General features: G+C 37.1%; 1 protein-coding gene across 2 annotated transcripts in view; it reads right to left on the bottom strand.

Annotated features, from left to right (window-relative positions):
* The window catches only part of NDC80 (NDC80 kinetochore complex component), a 73,412-nt gene that overhangs the window by 36,175 nt on the left and 19,707 nt on the right, over positions 1–17,530 (bottom strand). For both annotated transcript variants that reach the window (XR_014252083.1, XM_082418693.1), the window contains exon 7: positions 1,058–1,147. Coding sequence is in view for 1 of the 2 variants with exons in the window: in XM_082418693.1 (XP_082274819.1) it covers positions 1,058–1,147 (90 nt within the window). In the remaining variant the exon portion in view is untranslated. The remainder of the gene's footprint in view (positions 1–1,057; positions 1,148–17,530) is intronic.

Here is a 17,530-nt window from a genome sequence, read left to right as displayed (position 1 = left end):
AGGATGAATATCAATAAATTTAATATTTAGTCATTTAGTAGGTATTATAATTTTATTTGCGTGAGAACTGAGGCACACATAAATCTAGTCTAGTACACATATTGCAACATGGGAAGAGAATTCTCTCAAGAGGATCAAAGGCTTTCTAGCTGCTTCTCCAGCAAGGATCACTAATGAAGTAGTAACGGGGTATGATATTCTTTGTTTGAAAAAAAAAAAAGGAACGCTACCATGCCAGTCAGTTGATACATCTTTCTATTTGAACTATTTCCCAGGTAGTAATAAAAGATGAAGCTGAGGTTATTTCCACTTTCTTTTTATGACAAATGCTCCAAAGAGTGAAGAACAGAGAACTTTTTTTTTTTTTTTTAATCTTTAGGGACCTGCATAGTACCTGGTCTTTTATATATGCTAGGGGACATTAATGTTTAATCTCAATACTATAAATTTATTCCTTGGAGTTGGTGTTTGCTCCCTTTGGATATATAAATTTATGTATTTTAGGAAATAGGGTAGGGTTAGTTACATAGTTAAGGCTCCAATACAGGATGGTTTGGGAACCAATTTAGACCATCTATTTACTTTTATGTCAATCACTTTTGGAAGTGGCAACTCTTAAGTGCAATATGCCTAACTAAAAAGCCAAAACAAACAAAAAACCCACATGCCATCTAATTAAAGACCCAGTCTTTCAGGCTTTGTGTTGACAAAATACTATATTACAGTAATGATGCCAGTATTGATGCCTTCATTATAAACGATAGGGGAGAAAGACAAATATTACATCTGTACATATAACAATAACGTTATGATGTAATTCTAATTGCATTGCTTTTTTAATTTACTTAAAATTTACAAATTTCCGTTCCTAGTTACTTTTAGGAAACTACAATGTGATTTCAAGAGTAATTCCATTGACTAATATTTCCAAAAATCAGTTTTAGCAGATTTTTCAGTTAGCAAAAAGACAAGTTCTACAAAAGAATATATCAATTTCAATAATAACACATTTAGTTAATATTAAGATAACTCTAATGTTTACAGTCATGTAAGGTACCTTATTATGCATAATTCCATCTTCAGTTTCTTCTCCCCAAGGCTGTCCATCATCAAATAAAGGTGAGCTTTCTTTCATGGCATTATGTAACTATTTAGTACACAAGCAAAATATTAAGTTGATTAAGTTTCTGAGGAAAACACATAGCTTTCATGTTTTGTCAAATTTTTTTCAGTGTCATTTTTAGGAGCACTCACATTACTGCCTGACAAAGTCTCATGAGAGGTTATTCTTTTAAACCTTAAAATATAATCCTTTTGATATTTTAGTAACTAAATCCCTTAGGATTAAAAAAGGATGGGCTCCATGTTTAGCTCTATTCTATAGCAAAAAATATGCTGATCTTTTTTATACAATTATTGAGAACATATACACACATTTAAAAAAAATTTTATTTATTTATTTATTTATTTTTGGCTGTGTTGGGTCTTCGTTGCTGCGCACAGGCTTTCTCTAGTTGCGGCGAGCAGGGGCTACTCTTCGTTGAGGTGCACAGGTTTCTCATGGTGGTGGCTTCTCTTGTTGCGGAGCACGGGCTCTAGGCACGCGGGCTTCAGTAGTTGCGGCACATGGGCTCAGTAGCTGTGGCTCGTGGGCTCTAGAGAACAGGCTCAGTAGCTGTGGCGCACGGGCTTAGCTGCTCCGTGGCATGTGGAATCTTCCCGGATCAGGGCTCAAACCCGTGTCCCCTGTGTTGGCAGGCGGATTCTTAACCACTGCACCACCAGAGAAGCCCTACACACGTTTTAATACAGTTCTGAGAATCCAGAACAGAACTGCCACAAAAGGTAAGCCAAAAGTAATTATTTCTCTTTTATATAAACTCAATTTTGGTGCGCAAATGTTATCCACTGACTCCTTCAGATTGTATAAGCATGCACTTTAGATTGAATTTTACAATATAAAATCTTCAGAAATACAAATATTTAACCTTGAAAGTGATAACAGATAATAAATTATAGCAAACATTCAGATGTTATAATTAACAAGCTAAAAGGAAAATGCCTAAAGGTTTTTAAGGCACATAAATTGCATTTTTGAACACTTGTTTTTATAACTTGTTTTAGAAATATAACCTTTTAAAGATAAAAGAAAATTAGAAAATTTAAATGAAATTGCTATAAAATGTAAAGATATCAACGTATATCTAGTATAATGAAGACTAAACTCTAAAAAAATGGACTATGCATTAGGAGTGTAAAAGAAGAATGTGGTTTCTGTTGAAAATATTTCATTACATTTTCTTACCCTAGTATTCATATATAGATAGGATTGCTGAGTGGGGATACTGTCCTTAGTCTAGAGTAGCTTATCCTATCTGCTCCTTTCCTATTCTAAAGGCGCTCATAAGACCTTTTGTATATCTAGGGTGGATGCAGGCAAGCTCTATCAACTTATCCTTTACCTCTTCTTCCCTTGACAAGGCCTCAGGTGACAATCAGATTTAATTAAGTCTTAAAGATATGTAAGGCAGAGCCCAAGATGAAGAATAGAATCTCCTATCTTATCATCAGGGTAGATAAAGACAGAGTTTCTGTTGCCTTGTCAAAGGTCCTTGTGAAAACTCTTGCTACTCTGCAAGGTTCAAGGAGAGCCTTACAAGGGACAAACAGATCCCCAGGAACTATAGGAAAGACTCTTACTACAATAACTAGAAGTTCTTCTGTGCTGAGAAGATTTGGTTGAAAAAGTTTCAACCTGAAATTGGATAGAGATAACCAGAAATATGGACTTGAGTAATCTTTTTTTACTCAGAGGTGGCATTTACCAATAAAATACTACTCCTCCATATTATAAAAGGATATTATATTATAAGAAAAGAAAAGGACTCAGAGGGATCTGATATGAGTAATGCCCTAGCCCACTTTGGTTATTAACCAAAAGGCTAATCACAGAGCTAGTGGAGCATATGCACCCTCCTATTCATGCTCCTTGGTAGAGGGGAGACAAGGCAACTTTGGCAAAACTCCTATCACTCAAACACCGTAATAAGGATGTGCTTATAAGCTCTGCGCTAAGAGGCATAATGAGAGCGAGAGAAGAAATAAAACTTTACTTATAAAACAATGACAAACTGAATTCAGGAGTATAGCAAAGGAATAACCAACAATGAACAAACAGAGACTATTAGGGAACCAATATCCTATCATGTCATATCAACAGGTTAAGAGAAAAACAATCATCTCAATAGAGCCTGTAAAAGCATATGATAAGGTTCAATGATTATTCTTGATAAAAATTAGAAAGAGGCAGATAAGCTTCAACATGAAAAACATTATCTTCTATCTGGAAACATCACAACTAAATGATAAAACAAAATAATTTTTGTTTGAAAACAGTGGTAACAACAGAAATCAATCAAGAACAGTAGTAATTAGGCAATTCAGTTAAGAGCAGACAACTACAGGCCAATATCCCTGATGAAAATATAGAGGTAAACATTTTCAATAAAATATTAGCAAACCAAATTCAGCAGCACTTTGAAAAGGTCATTCAACATGATTAAGTGGGATTTATTGTGGGATGCAAGGATGGCTCAATGCATGCAAATCAATAAATGTGATACATCACATTAATAGAATAAAAAAACCAAAATCATACAATAACTCAACAGAGAGAAAGTAATTGACAAAATTCAACATCACTTCATAATAAAAACTCTCAAACTGTGTATACAGGAAATGTACCTCTACATAATAATGCCCATATATGACAAGCCCACAGCTAACATTATACTTAATGGTAAAGAACTGAAAGCTGTTGCTCTAAGATCAGGAAAAAGTTAAGGATGCCCACTGTTGCCACTTTTATCCAACATAGTACTGGAAATCCTAGCCAGAGCAATCAGGCAAGAAAAATAAAAGGCATCAAATTGAAAAGGAATAAGTAGAATTATCTCTATTTGCAGATGACATGGTTTTATATACAGAAAATACTAAAGCCCCCTCAAAAAAAAACAAACAAAAAAACCTGTTACATCTAATCAACAAATTCAGTAAATTTGCAGGATACAAAATTAAAATACAAAAATCAGTAGTGTTTCTATATACTAATGACAAATTATCTGAAAAAAGAAAAAAGGAAAATGACACCATTTACAATAGCATCAAAGCAATAAAGGAATAAGTTTAACCAAAGAGGTGAAAGATCTCTACACTGAAAAGTACAAGACACTGATGAAAGAAACTGAAGAACACAAATAAATGGAAAGATATCCCGTGTTCATTGCTTGGAAGAATTAGTATTGTTAAAATGTCCATACTATGCAAAACCAATACAATGCCTATCAAGATTCCCATGGCATTTTTTAAGCTGACTAGAGAAAACAATTTAAAAACCTATATGGAACCACAGAAGACCACGAGTGGCCAAAGCAATCCTGAGAAAGAACAACAAAGTAGGAGGCATCACACTTCCTGAATTCAAGCTATATTATAAAGATATAGCAAGCAAAACAGTTATGGTACTAGCATAAAAACAGACACATGGACCAACGGAACAGAATAGAGAGCCCAGAAATAAACCCATGTATATACATCAACGAATATTTGACAAGGGAGCCAAGAATATTCAATGGTGAAAAGACAGTCTCTTCAATAAACAGTGATGGGAAAAGTGGATATTCACATGTAAAAAAGAATGAAGCCAGAATCACATGTAAAAAAGAATGAAGCCAGAACACTGTCTTACACCATTCAAAATAATTAACTTGAACTGGACTTGACTTAAATGTAAGACCCAAAACTATAAAACTCCTAGAAGAGGAGGTGTCAGTGCAGCCATTTCTCCCTAGGCACTCTGATCTGAAGTGCAAGGTGCGAGGCCTCTGCATGAAGCACCCTGTGAACAAGTGAAACTAGATGAAGCACAGAGGAAAAGGAAAAAAAAAAAAGCAAGCTGTTAACCCTCTGAAAAAAATGCCTCTGTGACCAGCCCATCCCATCGGGAAACTTGCAGAATCCTCTTAGATAGCCTCAACCACCAGAGTGTAGACAGCAGAAGCAAGAAGAACAATAATGCTGCAGCCTGTCGAACAAAAACCACATTCACAGAAAGATAGACAAGATGAAAAGGCAGAGGGCTATGTACCAGATGAAGGAACAAGATAAAACCCAAGAAAAACAACTAAAAGAAGTGGAGATAGGCAACCTTCCAGAAAAAGAATTCAGAATAATGATAGTCAAGATGATCAAGGACCTCGGAAGAAGAATAGAGGCAAAGATCGAGAAGATGCAAGCAATGTTTAACAAAGATCTAGAAGAATTAAAGAACAAACAAACAAAGATGAACAATACAATAACTGAAATGAAAACTACACTAGAAGGAATCAATAGCAGAATAACTGAGGCAGAAGAACGGATAAGTGACCTGGAAGACAGAATGGTGAAATTCACTGCTGCAGAACAGAATAAACAAAAAAGAATGAAAAGAAATGAAGACAGCTTAAGAGACCTCTGGGACAACATTAAACACAACAACATTCGCATTATAGGTGTCCCAAAAGGAGAAGAGAGAGAGAAAGGACCCGAGAAAATAAGGGAAGAGATTATAGTCGAAAATTTCCCTAACGTGGGAAAGGAAATAGCCACCCAAGTCCAGGAAGCACAGAGAGCCCCATACAGGATAAACCCAAGGAGAAACACGCCGAGACACATAGTAGCAAAAATTAAAGACAAAGAAAAATTATTGAAAGCAGCAAGGGAAAAATGACAAATAACATACAAGGGAACTCCCATAAGGTTAACAGTTGATTTCTCAGCAGAAACTCTGCAAGCCAGAAGGGAGTGGCATGATATACTTAAAGTGATGAAAGGGAAGAACCTACAACCAAGATTACTCTACCCGGCAAGGATCTCATTCAGATTCGATGGAGAAATCAAAAGCTTTAGAGACAAGCAAAAGCTAAGAGAATTCAGCACCACCAAACCAGCTTTACAACAAACGCTAAAGGAACTTCTTTCTCTAGGCAGGAAACACAAGAGAAAGATAAGACTTACAAACACAAACACAAAACAATTAAGAAAATGGTAATAGGAACATACATATCGATAATTACCTTAAACGTGAATGGATTAAATGCTCCAACCAAAAGACACAGGCTTGCTGAATGGATACAAAAACAAGACCCATATATATGTTGTCTACAAGAGACCCACTTCAGACCTAGGGACACATACAGACTGAAAGTGAGGGGGTGGAAAAAGATATTCCATGCAAATGGAAATCAAAAGAAAGCTGGAGTAGCAATACTCATATTAGTTAAAATAGACTTTAAAATAAAGAATGTTACAAGAGACAAGGAAGGACACTACAAAATGATCAAGGGATCAATCCAAGAAGATATAACAATTATAAATATAAATGCACCCAACATAGGAGCACCTCAATACATAAGGCAACTGCTAGCAGCTATAAAAGAGGAAATCGAGAGTAACACAATAATAGTGAGGGACTTTTAAAACCTCACTTACACCAATGGACAGATCATCCAAACAGAAAATTAAGAAGGAAACACAAGCTTTAAATGACAAAACAGACAGATTTAATTGATATCTATAGGACATTCCATCCAAAAACAGCAGATTCCACGTTCTTCTCAAGTGTGCACGGAACATTCTCCAGGATAGATCACATCTTGGGTCACAAATCAAACCTCAGTAAACTTGAGAAAACTGAAATCATATCAAGCATCTTTTCTGACCACAACGCTATGAGATTAGAAATCAATTACAGGGGAAAAAACGTAAAAAACACAAACACATGGAGGCTAAACAATACGTTACAAAATAACCAAGAGATCACTGAAGAAATCAAAGAGGAAATCAAAAACTACCTAGAGACAAATGACAATGAAAACATGATGATCCAAAACCTATGGGATGCAACAAAAGCAGTTCTAAGAAGGAAGTTTATAGCTATACAAGCCTACCTCAAGAAACAAGAAAAATCTCAAATAAACAATCTAACCTTACACCTAATGGAACTAGAGAAAGAACAAACAAAACTCAAAGTTAGCAGAAGGAAAGAAATCATAAAGATCAGAGGAGAAATAAATGAAATAGAAACAAAGAAAACAATAGCAAAGATCAATAAAACTAAAAGCTGGCTCTTTGAGAAGATAAACAAAATTGATAAACCATTAGCCAGACTCATCAAGAAAAAGAGGGAGAGGACTCAAACCAATAAAATTAGAAATGCAAAAGGAGAAGTTACAACAGACACCGCAGAAATACAGGACATCCTAAGAGACTACTACAATCAACTCTATGCCAATAAAATGGACAACCTGGAAGAAATGGACAAATTCTTAGAAAGGTATAACCTTCCAAGACTGAACCAGGAAGAAATAGAAAATATGAACAGACCAATCACAAGTAATGAAATTGAAACTATGATTAAAAATCTTCCAACAAACGAAAGTCCAGGACCAGATGGCTTCACAAGTGAATTCTATCAAACATTTAGAGAAGAGTTAACACCCATCCTTCTCAAACTCTTCCCAAAAATTGCAGAGGAAGGAACACTCCCAAACTCATTCTATGAGGCCACCATCACCCTGATACCAAAATCAGACAAAGACACTACAAAAAAAGAAAATTACAGACCAATATCACTGATGAATATAGATGCAAAAATCCTCAACAAAATACTAGCAAACAGAATCCAACAACACATTAAAAGGATCATACACCACGATCAAGTGGGATTTATCCCAGGGATGCAAAGATTCTTCAATATGTGCAAATCAATCAATGTGATACACCATATTAACAAATTGAAGAATAAAAACCGTATGATCATCTCAATAGACGGAGAAAAAGCTTTGGACAAAATTCAACACCCATTTACGATAATAACTCTCCAGAAAGTGGGCATAGAGGGAACCTACCTCAACATAATTAAGGCCATATACAACAAACCCACAGCAAACATCATTCTCAATGGTGAAAAACTGAAAGCATTTCCTCTAAGATCAGCAACAAGACAGGGATGTCCACTCTCACCACTATTATTCAACATAGTTTTGGAAGTCCTAGCCATGGCAATCAGAGAAGAAAAAGAAATAAAAGGAATACAAATTGGAAAAGAAGTAAAACTGTCCTTGTTTGCAGATGAGTTGATACTATACATAGAGAATCCTAAAGATGCCACCAGAAAACTAGTAGAGCTAATCAGTGAATCTGGTAAAGTTTCAGGATACAAAATTAATGCACAGAAATATCTTGCATTCCTACACACTAATGATGAAAAACCTGAAAGCGAAATTAAGGAAACACTCCCATTTACCACTGCAACAAAAAGAATAAAATATCTAGGAATAAACCTACCTAGGGAGACAAAAGACCTGTATGCAGAAAACTATAAGACACTGATGAAAGAAATTAAAGATGATACCAACAGATGGAGAGATATACCATGTTCTTGGATTGGAAGAATCAATACTGTAAAAATGACTATCCTACCCAAAGCAATCTACAGATTCAATGCAGTCTCTGTCAAATTACCAATGGCATTTTTTACGGAATTAGAACAAAAAATCTTAAAATCTGTATGGAGACACAAAAGATCCCGAATAGCCAAAGCAGTCTTGAGGGAAAAAAACGGAGCTGGAGGAATCAGACTCCCTGACTTCAGACTATACTACAAAACTACAGTAATCAAGACAATTAGGTACTGGAACAAAAACAGAAATATAGATCAATGGAACAGGACAGAAAGCCCAGAGATGAACCCATGCACCTATGGTCAACTAATCTATGACAAAGGAGACAAGGATATACAATGGAGAAAAGACAGTCTCTTCAATAAGTGGTGCTGGGAAAACGGGACAGCTACATGTAAAAAAATGAAATTAGAACACTCCCTAACACCATACACAAAAATAAACTCAAAATGGATTAGAGACCTAAATGTAAGACCAGACACTATAAAACTCTTAGAGGAAAACATAGGAAGAACACTCTTTGACATAAATCATAGCAAGATCTTTTTTGATCCACCTCCTAGAGTCATGGAAATAAAAACAAAAATAAACAAATGGTGGGCTTCCCTGGTGGCGCAGTGGTTGAGAATCTGCCTACCAATGCAAGGGACACAGGTTCGAGCCCTGGTCTGGGAAGATCCCACATGCCGCGGAGCAACCAGACCCGTGAGCCACAACTACTGAGCCTGCGCATCTGGAGCTTGTGCTCCGCAACAAGAGAGGCCACGACAGTGAGAAGCCCGTGCACAGCGATGAAGAGTGGCCCCCGCTCGCCGCAACTAGAGAAAGCCCTTGCACAGAAACGAAGACCCAACAAAGCCAAAAATATATATAAATAAATAAATAAATAAGTTAAAATAAAATAAAATAAATAAATGGGACCTAATGAAACTTAGAAGCTTTTGCAAAGCAAAGGAAATTACAAACAAGATGACAACCCTCAGAATGGGAGAAAATATTTGCAAACGAATCAATGGACAAAGGATTAAAATCCAATATATATAAATAGCTCATGCAACTCAATATTAAAATGAAAAAATGGGCAGAAGACCTAAATAGACATTTCTCCAAAGAAGACATACAGATGGCCAAGAAGCACATGAAAAGCTGCTCAACATCACTAATTATTGGAGAAATGCAAATCAAAACTACAATGAGGTATCATCTCACACCAGTTAGAATGGGCATCATCAGAAAATCTACAAACAACAAATGCTGGAGAGAGTGTGGAGAAAAGGGAACCCTCTTGCACTGTTGGTGGGAATGTAAATTGATACAGCCACTATGGAGAACAGTATGGAGGTTCCTTAAAAAACTAAAGATAGAATTACCATATGACCCAGCAATCCCACTCCTGGGCATATATAGCTAGAGAAAACCATAATTCAAGAAGACACACGCACCCCAATGTTCATTGCAGCACTATTTACAATAGCCAGGTCATGGAAGCAACCTAAGTGTCCATCGACAGATGAATGAATAAAGAAGATGTGGTACATATATAGAATGGAATATAACTCGGCCATAAAAAGGAATGAAATTGGGTCATTTGTAGAGACGTGGATGAATCTAGAGACTGTAACACAGAGTGAAGTAACTCAGAAAGAGAAAAACAAATACTGTATATTAACGCACATATGTGGAACCTAGACAAATGGTACAGATGAACCGGTTTGCAGGGTCGAAATTGAGACACAGATGTAGAGAACAAACGTATGGACACCAAGGGGGGAAAGTGGCGGCAGGTGGGGGTGGTGGTGTGATGAATTGGGAGACTGGGATTGACATGTATACACTAATGTGTATAAAATGGATGACTAGTAAGAACATGCTGTATAAAAAAATAAATTAAAAAAAAAATGCCTCTGCACCTCTAGCTCTTGCAGAGGTTGGCATCTTCAGTGAAGTCTCCTATTGTGGGAGGATCTTCAAGATGGCAGAGGAGTAAGATGTAGAGATCACCTTCCTCCCCACAAATACATCAGAAATACATCTACAGGACTTCCCTGGTGGTGCAGTGGTTAAGAATCTGCCTGCCACTGTAGGGGACACGGGTTCAAGCCCTGGTCTGGGAAGTTCCCACATGCCGCAGAGCAACGATGCCCGTGGACAACAACTACTGAGCATGCGCTCTAGAGCCCGTGAGCCACAACTACTGAAGCCCACGCACCTAGAACCCGTGCTCTGCAGCAAGAGAAGACACTGCGATGAGAAGCCCGTGCACCACAACGAAGAGTAGCCCTTGCTCGCCGAAACTAGAGAAAGCCCACGCGCAGCAACGAAGACCCTACACAGCCAAAAATAAAAATAAATTAAATAAATAAATTTATAAAAAGAAAAAAATACATCTACATGTGGAACTCCTACAGAACACCTACTGAATGCTGGCAGAAGACCTCATACTTCCCAAAAGGCAAGAAAATCCCTATGTACATGGCCGTGTGGCTGACAGGGTCTTGGTGCTCCAGCCTGGTGTCAGGCCTGAACCCCTGAGGTGGAAGAGCCAAGTTCAGGACACTGGACCATCAGAGACCTCCTGGTCCCAAGTAATATCAATTGGCGAGAGCTCTCCCAGAGATATCCGTCTCAACGCTAAGACCCAGCTCCACCCAACGGCAAGCAAGCTCCAGTGCTGGGCACCCCATGAGAAACAACTAGCCAGACAGGAATACAACCCCACCCATTAGCAGAGAGGCTTCCTAAAATCATAATAAGGTCACAGACACCCCAAAACACACCACCAGACACGGTCCTGCCCACCAGAAAGACAATGTCCAGCCTCATCCACCAGAACACAGGCACCAGTCCCCTCCACCAGGAAGCCTACAAAACCCACTGAACCAACGTTACCCACTGGGGGAAGACACCAAAAACAACGGGAACTATGAACCTGCAGCCTGCGAAAAGGAGACTCCAAACACAGTAAGTTAAGCAAAATGAGAAGACAGAGAAATACACAGCAGATGAAGGAGCAAGGTAAAAACCCACCAGACTAAACAACAGAAGAGGAAATAGGCAGCCTACCTGAAAAAGAATTCAGAGTAATGATAGTAAAGATATCCAAACTCTTGGAGATAGAATGGAGAAAATACAAGAACCGTTTAACAAAGGCCTAGAAGAACTAAAGAGCAAACAAACAATGATGAACAACACAATAAATAAAATTAAAAATTCTCTAGAAGGAATCAATAGCAGAATAACTGAGGCAGAACGGATAAGTGACCTGGAAGATAAAATAGTGGAAATAACTACTGCAGAGCAGAATAAAGAAAAGAGAATGAAAAGAATTGAGGACAGTCTCACAGATGTCTGGGACATTAAATGCACCAACATTTGAATATAGGGGTCCCAGAAGAAAAAGAGGAAAAGAAAGGGACTGTGAAAATATCTGAAGAGATTATAGTTGAAAACTTCCGTAATATGGGAAAGGAAATAGTCAATCAAGTCCAGGAAGCACAGACAGTTTCATACAGTATAAATCTAAGGAGAAACAAGCCAAGACACATATTAATCAAAGTATCAAAAATTAAATACAAAGAAAAAATCTTAAGAGCAGCAAGGAAAAAGCAACAAATAACATACAAGGGAATCCCCATAAAGTTAACAGCTGATCTTTCAGCAGAAACTCTGCAAGCCAGAAGGGAGTGGCAGGACATATTTAAAGCGATGAAAAGGAAAAACCTACAACCAAGATTACTATACCCAAGAAGGATCTCATTCAGATTTTTTTTTTTTTATAAAAGAGATTTCCCTTTTTATTTTTTTAAATTAATTAATTAATTAATTTACGTCTGTGTTGGGTCTTCATTGCTGTGCGCGGGCTTCTCATTGCAGTGGCTTCTCTTGTTGCGGAGCACGGGCTCTAGGCACACGCGCTTCAGAAGCTGTGGCTCGAAGGCTCTAGAGCTCAGGCTCAGTAGTTGTGGTGCACGGGCTTAGTTGCTCCACGGCATGTGGGATCTTCCCAGACCAGGGCTCAAACCCATGTCCCTTGCATTGGCAGGCGGATTCTTAACCACTGCACCACCAGGGAAGCCCCTCATTCAGATTTGAATGGAGAAATTAAAACATTTACAGACAAGCAAAAGTTAATAGAATTCAGCACCACCAAACCAGCTTTACAACAAATGTTAAAGGAACTTCTCTAGGCGGGAAACACAAGAGAAGAAAAAGACCTACAAAAACAAACCCAAAACAATAAAGAAAATGGTAATAGAGACATACATATCAATAATTACCTTAAATGTAAATGGATTAAATGCTCCAATCGGAATACACAGACAAGCTGAATGGATACAAAAAGAAGACCTGTATACATGCTGTCTACAAGAGACCCACTCCAGACCTAGGGACACATACAGACTGAAAGTGAGGGGATGTAAAAAGATATTCCATGCAAATGGAAATCAAAAGAAAGCTGGGGTAGCAATTCTCATATCAGATAAAATAGACTTTAAAATAAAGACTGTTACAAGAGACATGGAAGGACACTGCATAATGATAAAGGGATCAATCCAAGAAGATATAACAATTGTAAATATTTATGCATCCAACATAGGAGCACCTCAATACATAAGGCAAATGCTAACAGCCAAAAAAAGTGGAAATTGACAGTAACACAATCATAGTAGGGGATTTTAACACCCCACTTTCACCAATGGACAGATCATCCAAAATGAAAATAAATAAGGAAACACAAGCTTTAAATGACAGATTAGACAAGATGGACTTAATAGATATTTATAGGACATTCCATCCAAAAACAACAGAATACACTTTCTTCTCAAGTACTCATGGAACATTCTCCAGGATAGATCATATCTTGGGTCACAAATCAAGCCTTGGTAAATTAAAGAAAAATGAAATCATATCAAGTATCTTTTCTGACCACAACACTATGAGACTAGATATCAATTACAGGAAAAATACTGTAAAAAATAAAAACACATGGAGGCTAAACAATACCCTACTAAATAACCAAGAGATCACTGAAGAAATCAAAGAGGAAATCAAAAAATACCTAGAAACAAATGACAATGAAAACACGACGACCTCAAACTTATGGGATGCAACAAAAGCAGATCTAAGAGGGAAGTTTATAGCAATACAATCCTATCTCAAGAAACAAGAAACATCTCAAATAAACAACCTAACCTTAAACCTAAAGCAATTAGAGAAAGAACAAAAAACCTCCAAAGTTAGCAGAAGTAAAGAAATCATAAAGATCAGATTAGAAATAAATGAAAAATAAATGAATGAAACAATAGCAAAGATCAATAAAACTAAAAGCTGGTTCTTTGAGAAGATAAAGAAAATTGATAAATCATTAGCCAGACTCATCAAGAAAAAAAGGGAGAAGACTCAAATCAACAGAATTAGAAATGAAAAAGGAGAAGTAACAACTGACACTGCAGAAATACAAAGGATCGTGAGAGATTACTACAAGCAACTGTATACCAATAAAATGGACAAACTGGAAGAAATGGAAAAATTCTTAGAAAAGCACAACCTTCCGAGACTGAATCAGGAAGAAACAGAAAACATAAACAGACCAATCACAAGCACTGAAATTGAAACTGTGATTAAAAATCTTCCAACAAGCAAAAGCTCAGGACCAGATGGCTTCACAGGTGAATTCTGTCAAAGATTTAGAGAAGAGCTAACACCTATCCTTCAAACTCTTCCAAAATACAGCAGAGAGAGGAACACTCCCAAACTCCTTCTACGAGGCCACCATCACACTGATGCCAAAACCAGACAAAGATGTCACAAAAAAAGAAAACTACAGGCCAATATCATTGATGAACATAGATGCAAAAATCCTCAACAAAATACTAGCAAACAGAATCCAACAGCACATTAAAAGGATCATACACCATGATCAAGTGGGGTTTATCCCAGGCATGTGAATATTCTTCAATATATGCAAATCAGTCAATGTGATAAACCATATTAACAAACTGAAGGATAAAAACCATATGATAATCTGAATAGATGCAGAAAATGCTTTTGACAAAATTTAACACCGATTTAAGATAAAAGCTCTCCAGAAAGTAGGCAGAGAGGAAACCTACCTCAACATAATAAAGGCCATATATGAGAAACCCACAGCCAACATAGTTCTCAATGGTGAAAAACTGAAGCCATTTCCTCTAAGATCAGTAACAAGACAAGGTTGCCCACTCTTACTACTATTATTCAACATAGTTTTGGAAGTTTTCGTCACAGCAATCAGAGAAGAAAAAGAAATAAAAGGAATCCAAATTGGGAAAGAAGACGTAAAAATGTCACTGTTTACAGATGACTTGATACTATACATACAGAATCCTAAAGATGCTAACAGAAAACTACTAGAGCTAATCAATGAATTTGGTAAAGTAGTAGGATACAAAATTAATGCACAGAAATCTCTTGCATTCCTATACACTAATGATGAAAAATCTGAAAAAGAAATTAAGGAAACACTCCCATTTACCATTGCAACCTAGGAATAAACCTACCTAAGGAGACAAAAGATCTGTATGTAGAAAACTATAGGACACTGATGAAAGAAATTAAAGATGATACAAACAGATGGAGAGATATACCATGTTCCTGGATTGGCAAAGCAATCTACAGATTCAATGCAATCCCTATGAAACTACCAATGGCATTTTTTACAGAAGTAGAACAAAAAATTTCACAATTTGTATGGAAACATGAAAGACCCCGAATAGCCAAAGCAATCTTGAGAAAGAAAAATGGAGCTGGAGGAATCAGGCTCCCTGACTTCAGACTATACTACAAAGCTACAGTAATCAAGACAGTATGGTACGGGTACAGAAACAGAAATATAGGTCAATGGAATAGGATAGAAAGCCTAGACATAAACCCATGCACATATGGTCACCTTATCTTTGATAAAGGAGGCAAGAATATACAATGGAGAAAAGACAGCCTCTTCAGTAAGTGGTGCTGGGAAAACTGGACAGCTACATGTAAAAGAAAGAATTTAGAACACTTTCTAACACCATACACAAAAATAAACTCAAAATGGATTAGAGACCTAAATGTAAGACCAGACACTATAAAACTCTTAGAGGAAAACATAGGAAGAACACTCTTTGACATAAATCACAGCAAGATTTTTTTGGATCCATCTCCTAGAGTAATGGAAATAAAAACAAAAAGAAACAAATGGGACCTAATGAAACTTAAAAGCTTTTTCACAGCAAAGGAAACCATAAACAAGACCAAAAGACAACCCTCAGAATGGGAGAAAATATTTGCAAATGAAGCAACTGACAAAGGATTAATCTCCAAGATATACAAGCAGCTCATGCAGCTCAATATCCAAAAACAAACAACCCAATCGAAAAATGGGCAGAAGAGCTAAATAGACATTTCTCCAAAGAAGATATACAGATTGCCAACAAACACATGAAAGGATGTTCAACATCACTAATCATGCGAGAAATGTAAATCAAAACTACAATGAGGTATCACCTCACACCGGCCAGAATGGCCATCATGAAAAAAATCTACAAACAATAAATGCTGGAAAGGGTGTGGAGAAAACCCTCTCACACTGTTGGTGGGAACATAAATGGATCCATCCACTACGGAGAACAGTATGGAGGTTCCTTAAAAAACTAAAAATAGAACTACCGTATGACCCAGTAATCCCACTACTGGGCATATACCCTGAGAAAACGATAATTTAAAAGCAGACATGTACGACAATGTTCATTGCAGCAGTATTTGCAATAGCCAGGACATGAAAGCAATGTAAGGGTCCATCAACAGATGAACGGATAAAGAAGATGTGGCACATACATACAATGAAATGTTACTCAGCCATAAAAAGAAATGAAATTGAACTATTTGTAGTGAGGTGGATGGACTTAGAGTCTGTCATACAGAGTGACATAAGTCAGAAAGAGAAAAATACTGTATGCTAACACATATATATGGAATCTAAAAAAAAAAAAAAGGTTCTGATGAACCTAGGGGCAGGACAGGAATGAAGATGCAGACGTAGGGAATGGACTTGAGGACACAGGGAGGGGGGAAGGGTATGCTGAGACGAAGTGAGAGAGTAGCACTGACATATATACACTACCAAATGTAAAGTAGATAGCTAGTGGGAAGCAGTTGCATAGCACAAGGAGATCAGGTTGGTGCTTTGATACCACCTAGAGGGGTGGGATAGGGAGGGTGGAGGGAGATGCAAGAGGGAGGGGATATGCAGATATATGTATACATATAGCTAATTCACTTTGTTATACAGCAGAAACTAACACACCATTGTAAAGCAATTATATTCCAATAAAGATGTTAAAAACAAAACAAAACAAAACAAAACAAAGTCCTAGAAGAAAACATAGGCAGTAAGCTCCATGACAGTGGTTTGGCAATGATTTTTTGGGATTTGAGACCAAAAGCAAAGGCAACAAAAGCAAAAATAAACACGTGGGACTATATCAAACTAAAAGGCTTCTGCACAGCAAAAAAATGATCAACAACATGAAAGGGTACCCTATGGAATGGGAAAAAATATTTGCAAAGCATTTATCTGATAAGGTGTCACTACGCAATATCCATGAAGAAGTCATACAACAGTAGCCGAGAAATAAATAATGAAATTAAAAAAATGGGCAAAGGACCTGAGTATACATTTTTACTAAGATATTCAAATGGACATCAGGTACTCAACATCATGAATCATTAGGGAAATGCAAATCAAAACCACAGTGAAAACCTCATGCCTTTGAGAACGGCTTACATGGAAAAGACAAGAGATAAATGCTGGTGAGAATGCGGAGAAAAGGGACCCCTTGTGCACTGTTAGTATAGTTGTACATTTGTACAACCACCACAGAAAACACTGGTTTCCATGGAGGTTCTTAAAGAAATTAAAACTGGAACTACCACATGATGCAACAATTCCACTCTAGGTATGTATCTGAAGGAAACAAAATCACTATGCTGAAGAGATTCCTGTACCCATA

This window comes from Balaenoptera physalus, assembly GCF_965194825.1.
Source record: "Balaenoptera physalus genome assembly, chromosome: 12".
NCBI classification, from domain to species: Eukaryota; Metazoa; Chordata; class Mammalia; order Artiodactyla; family Balaenopteridae; genus Balaenoptera; species Balaenoptera physalus.
The sequence above is the reverse complement of the archived record's forward strand: the minus strand, read 5'-3'. Positions and strand labels throughout refer to the sequence as shown.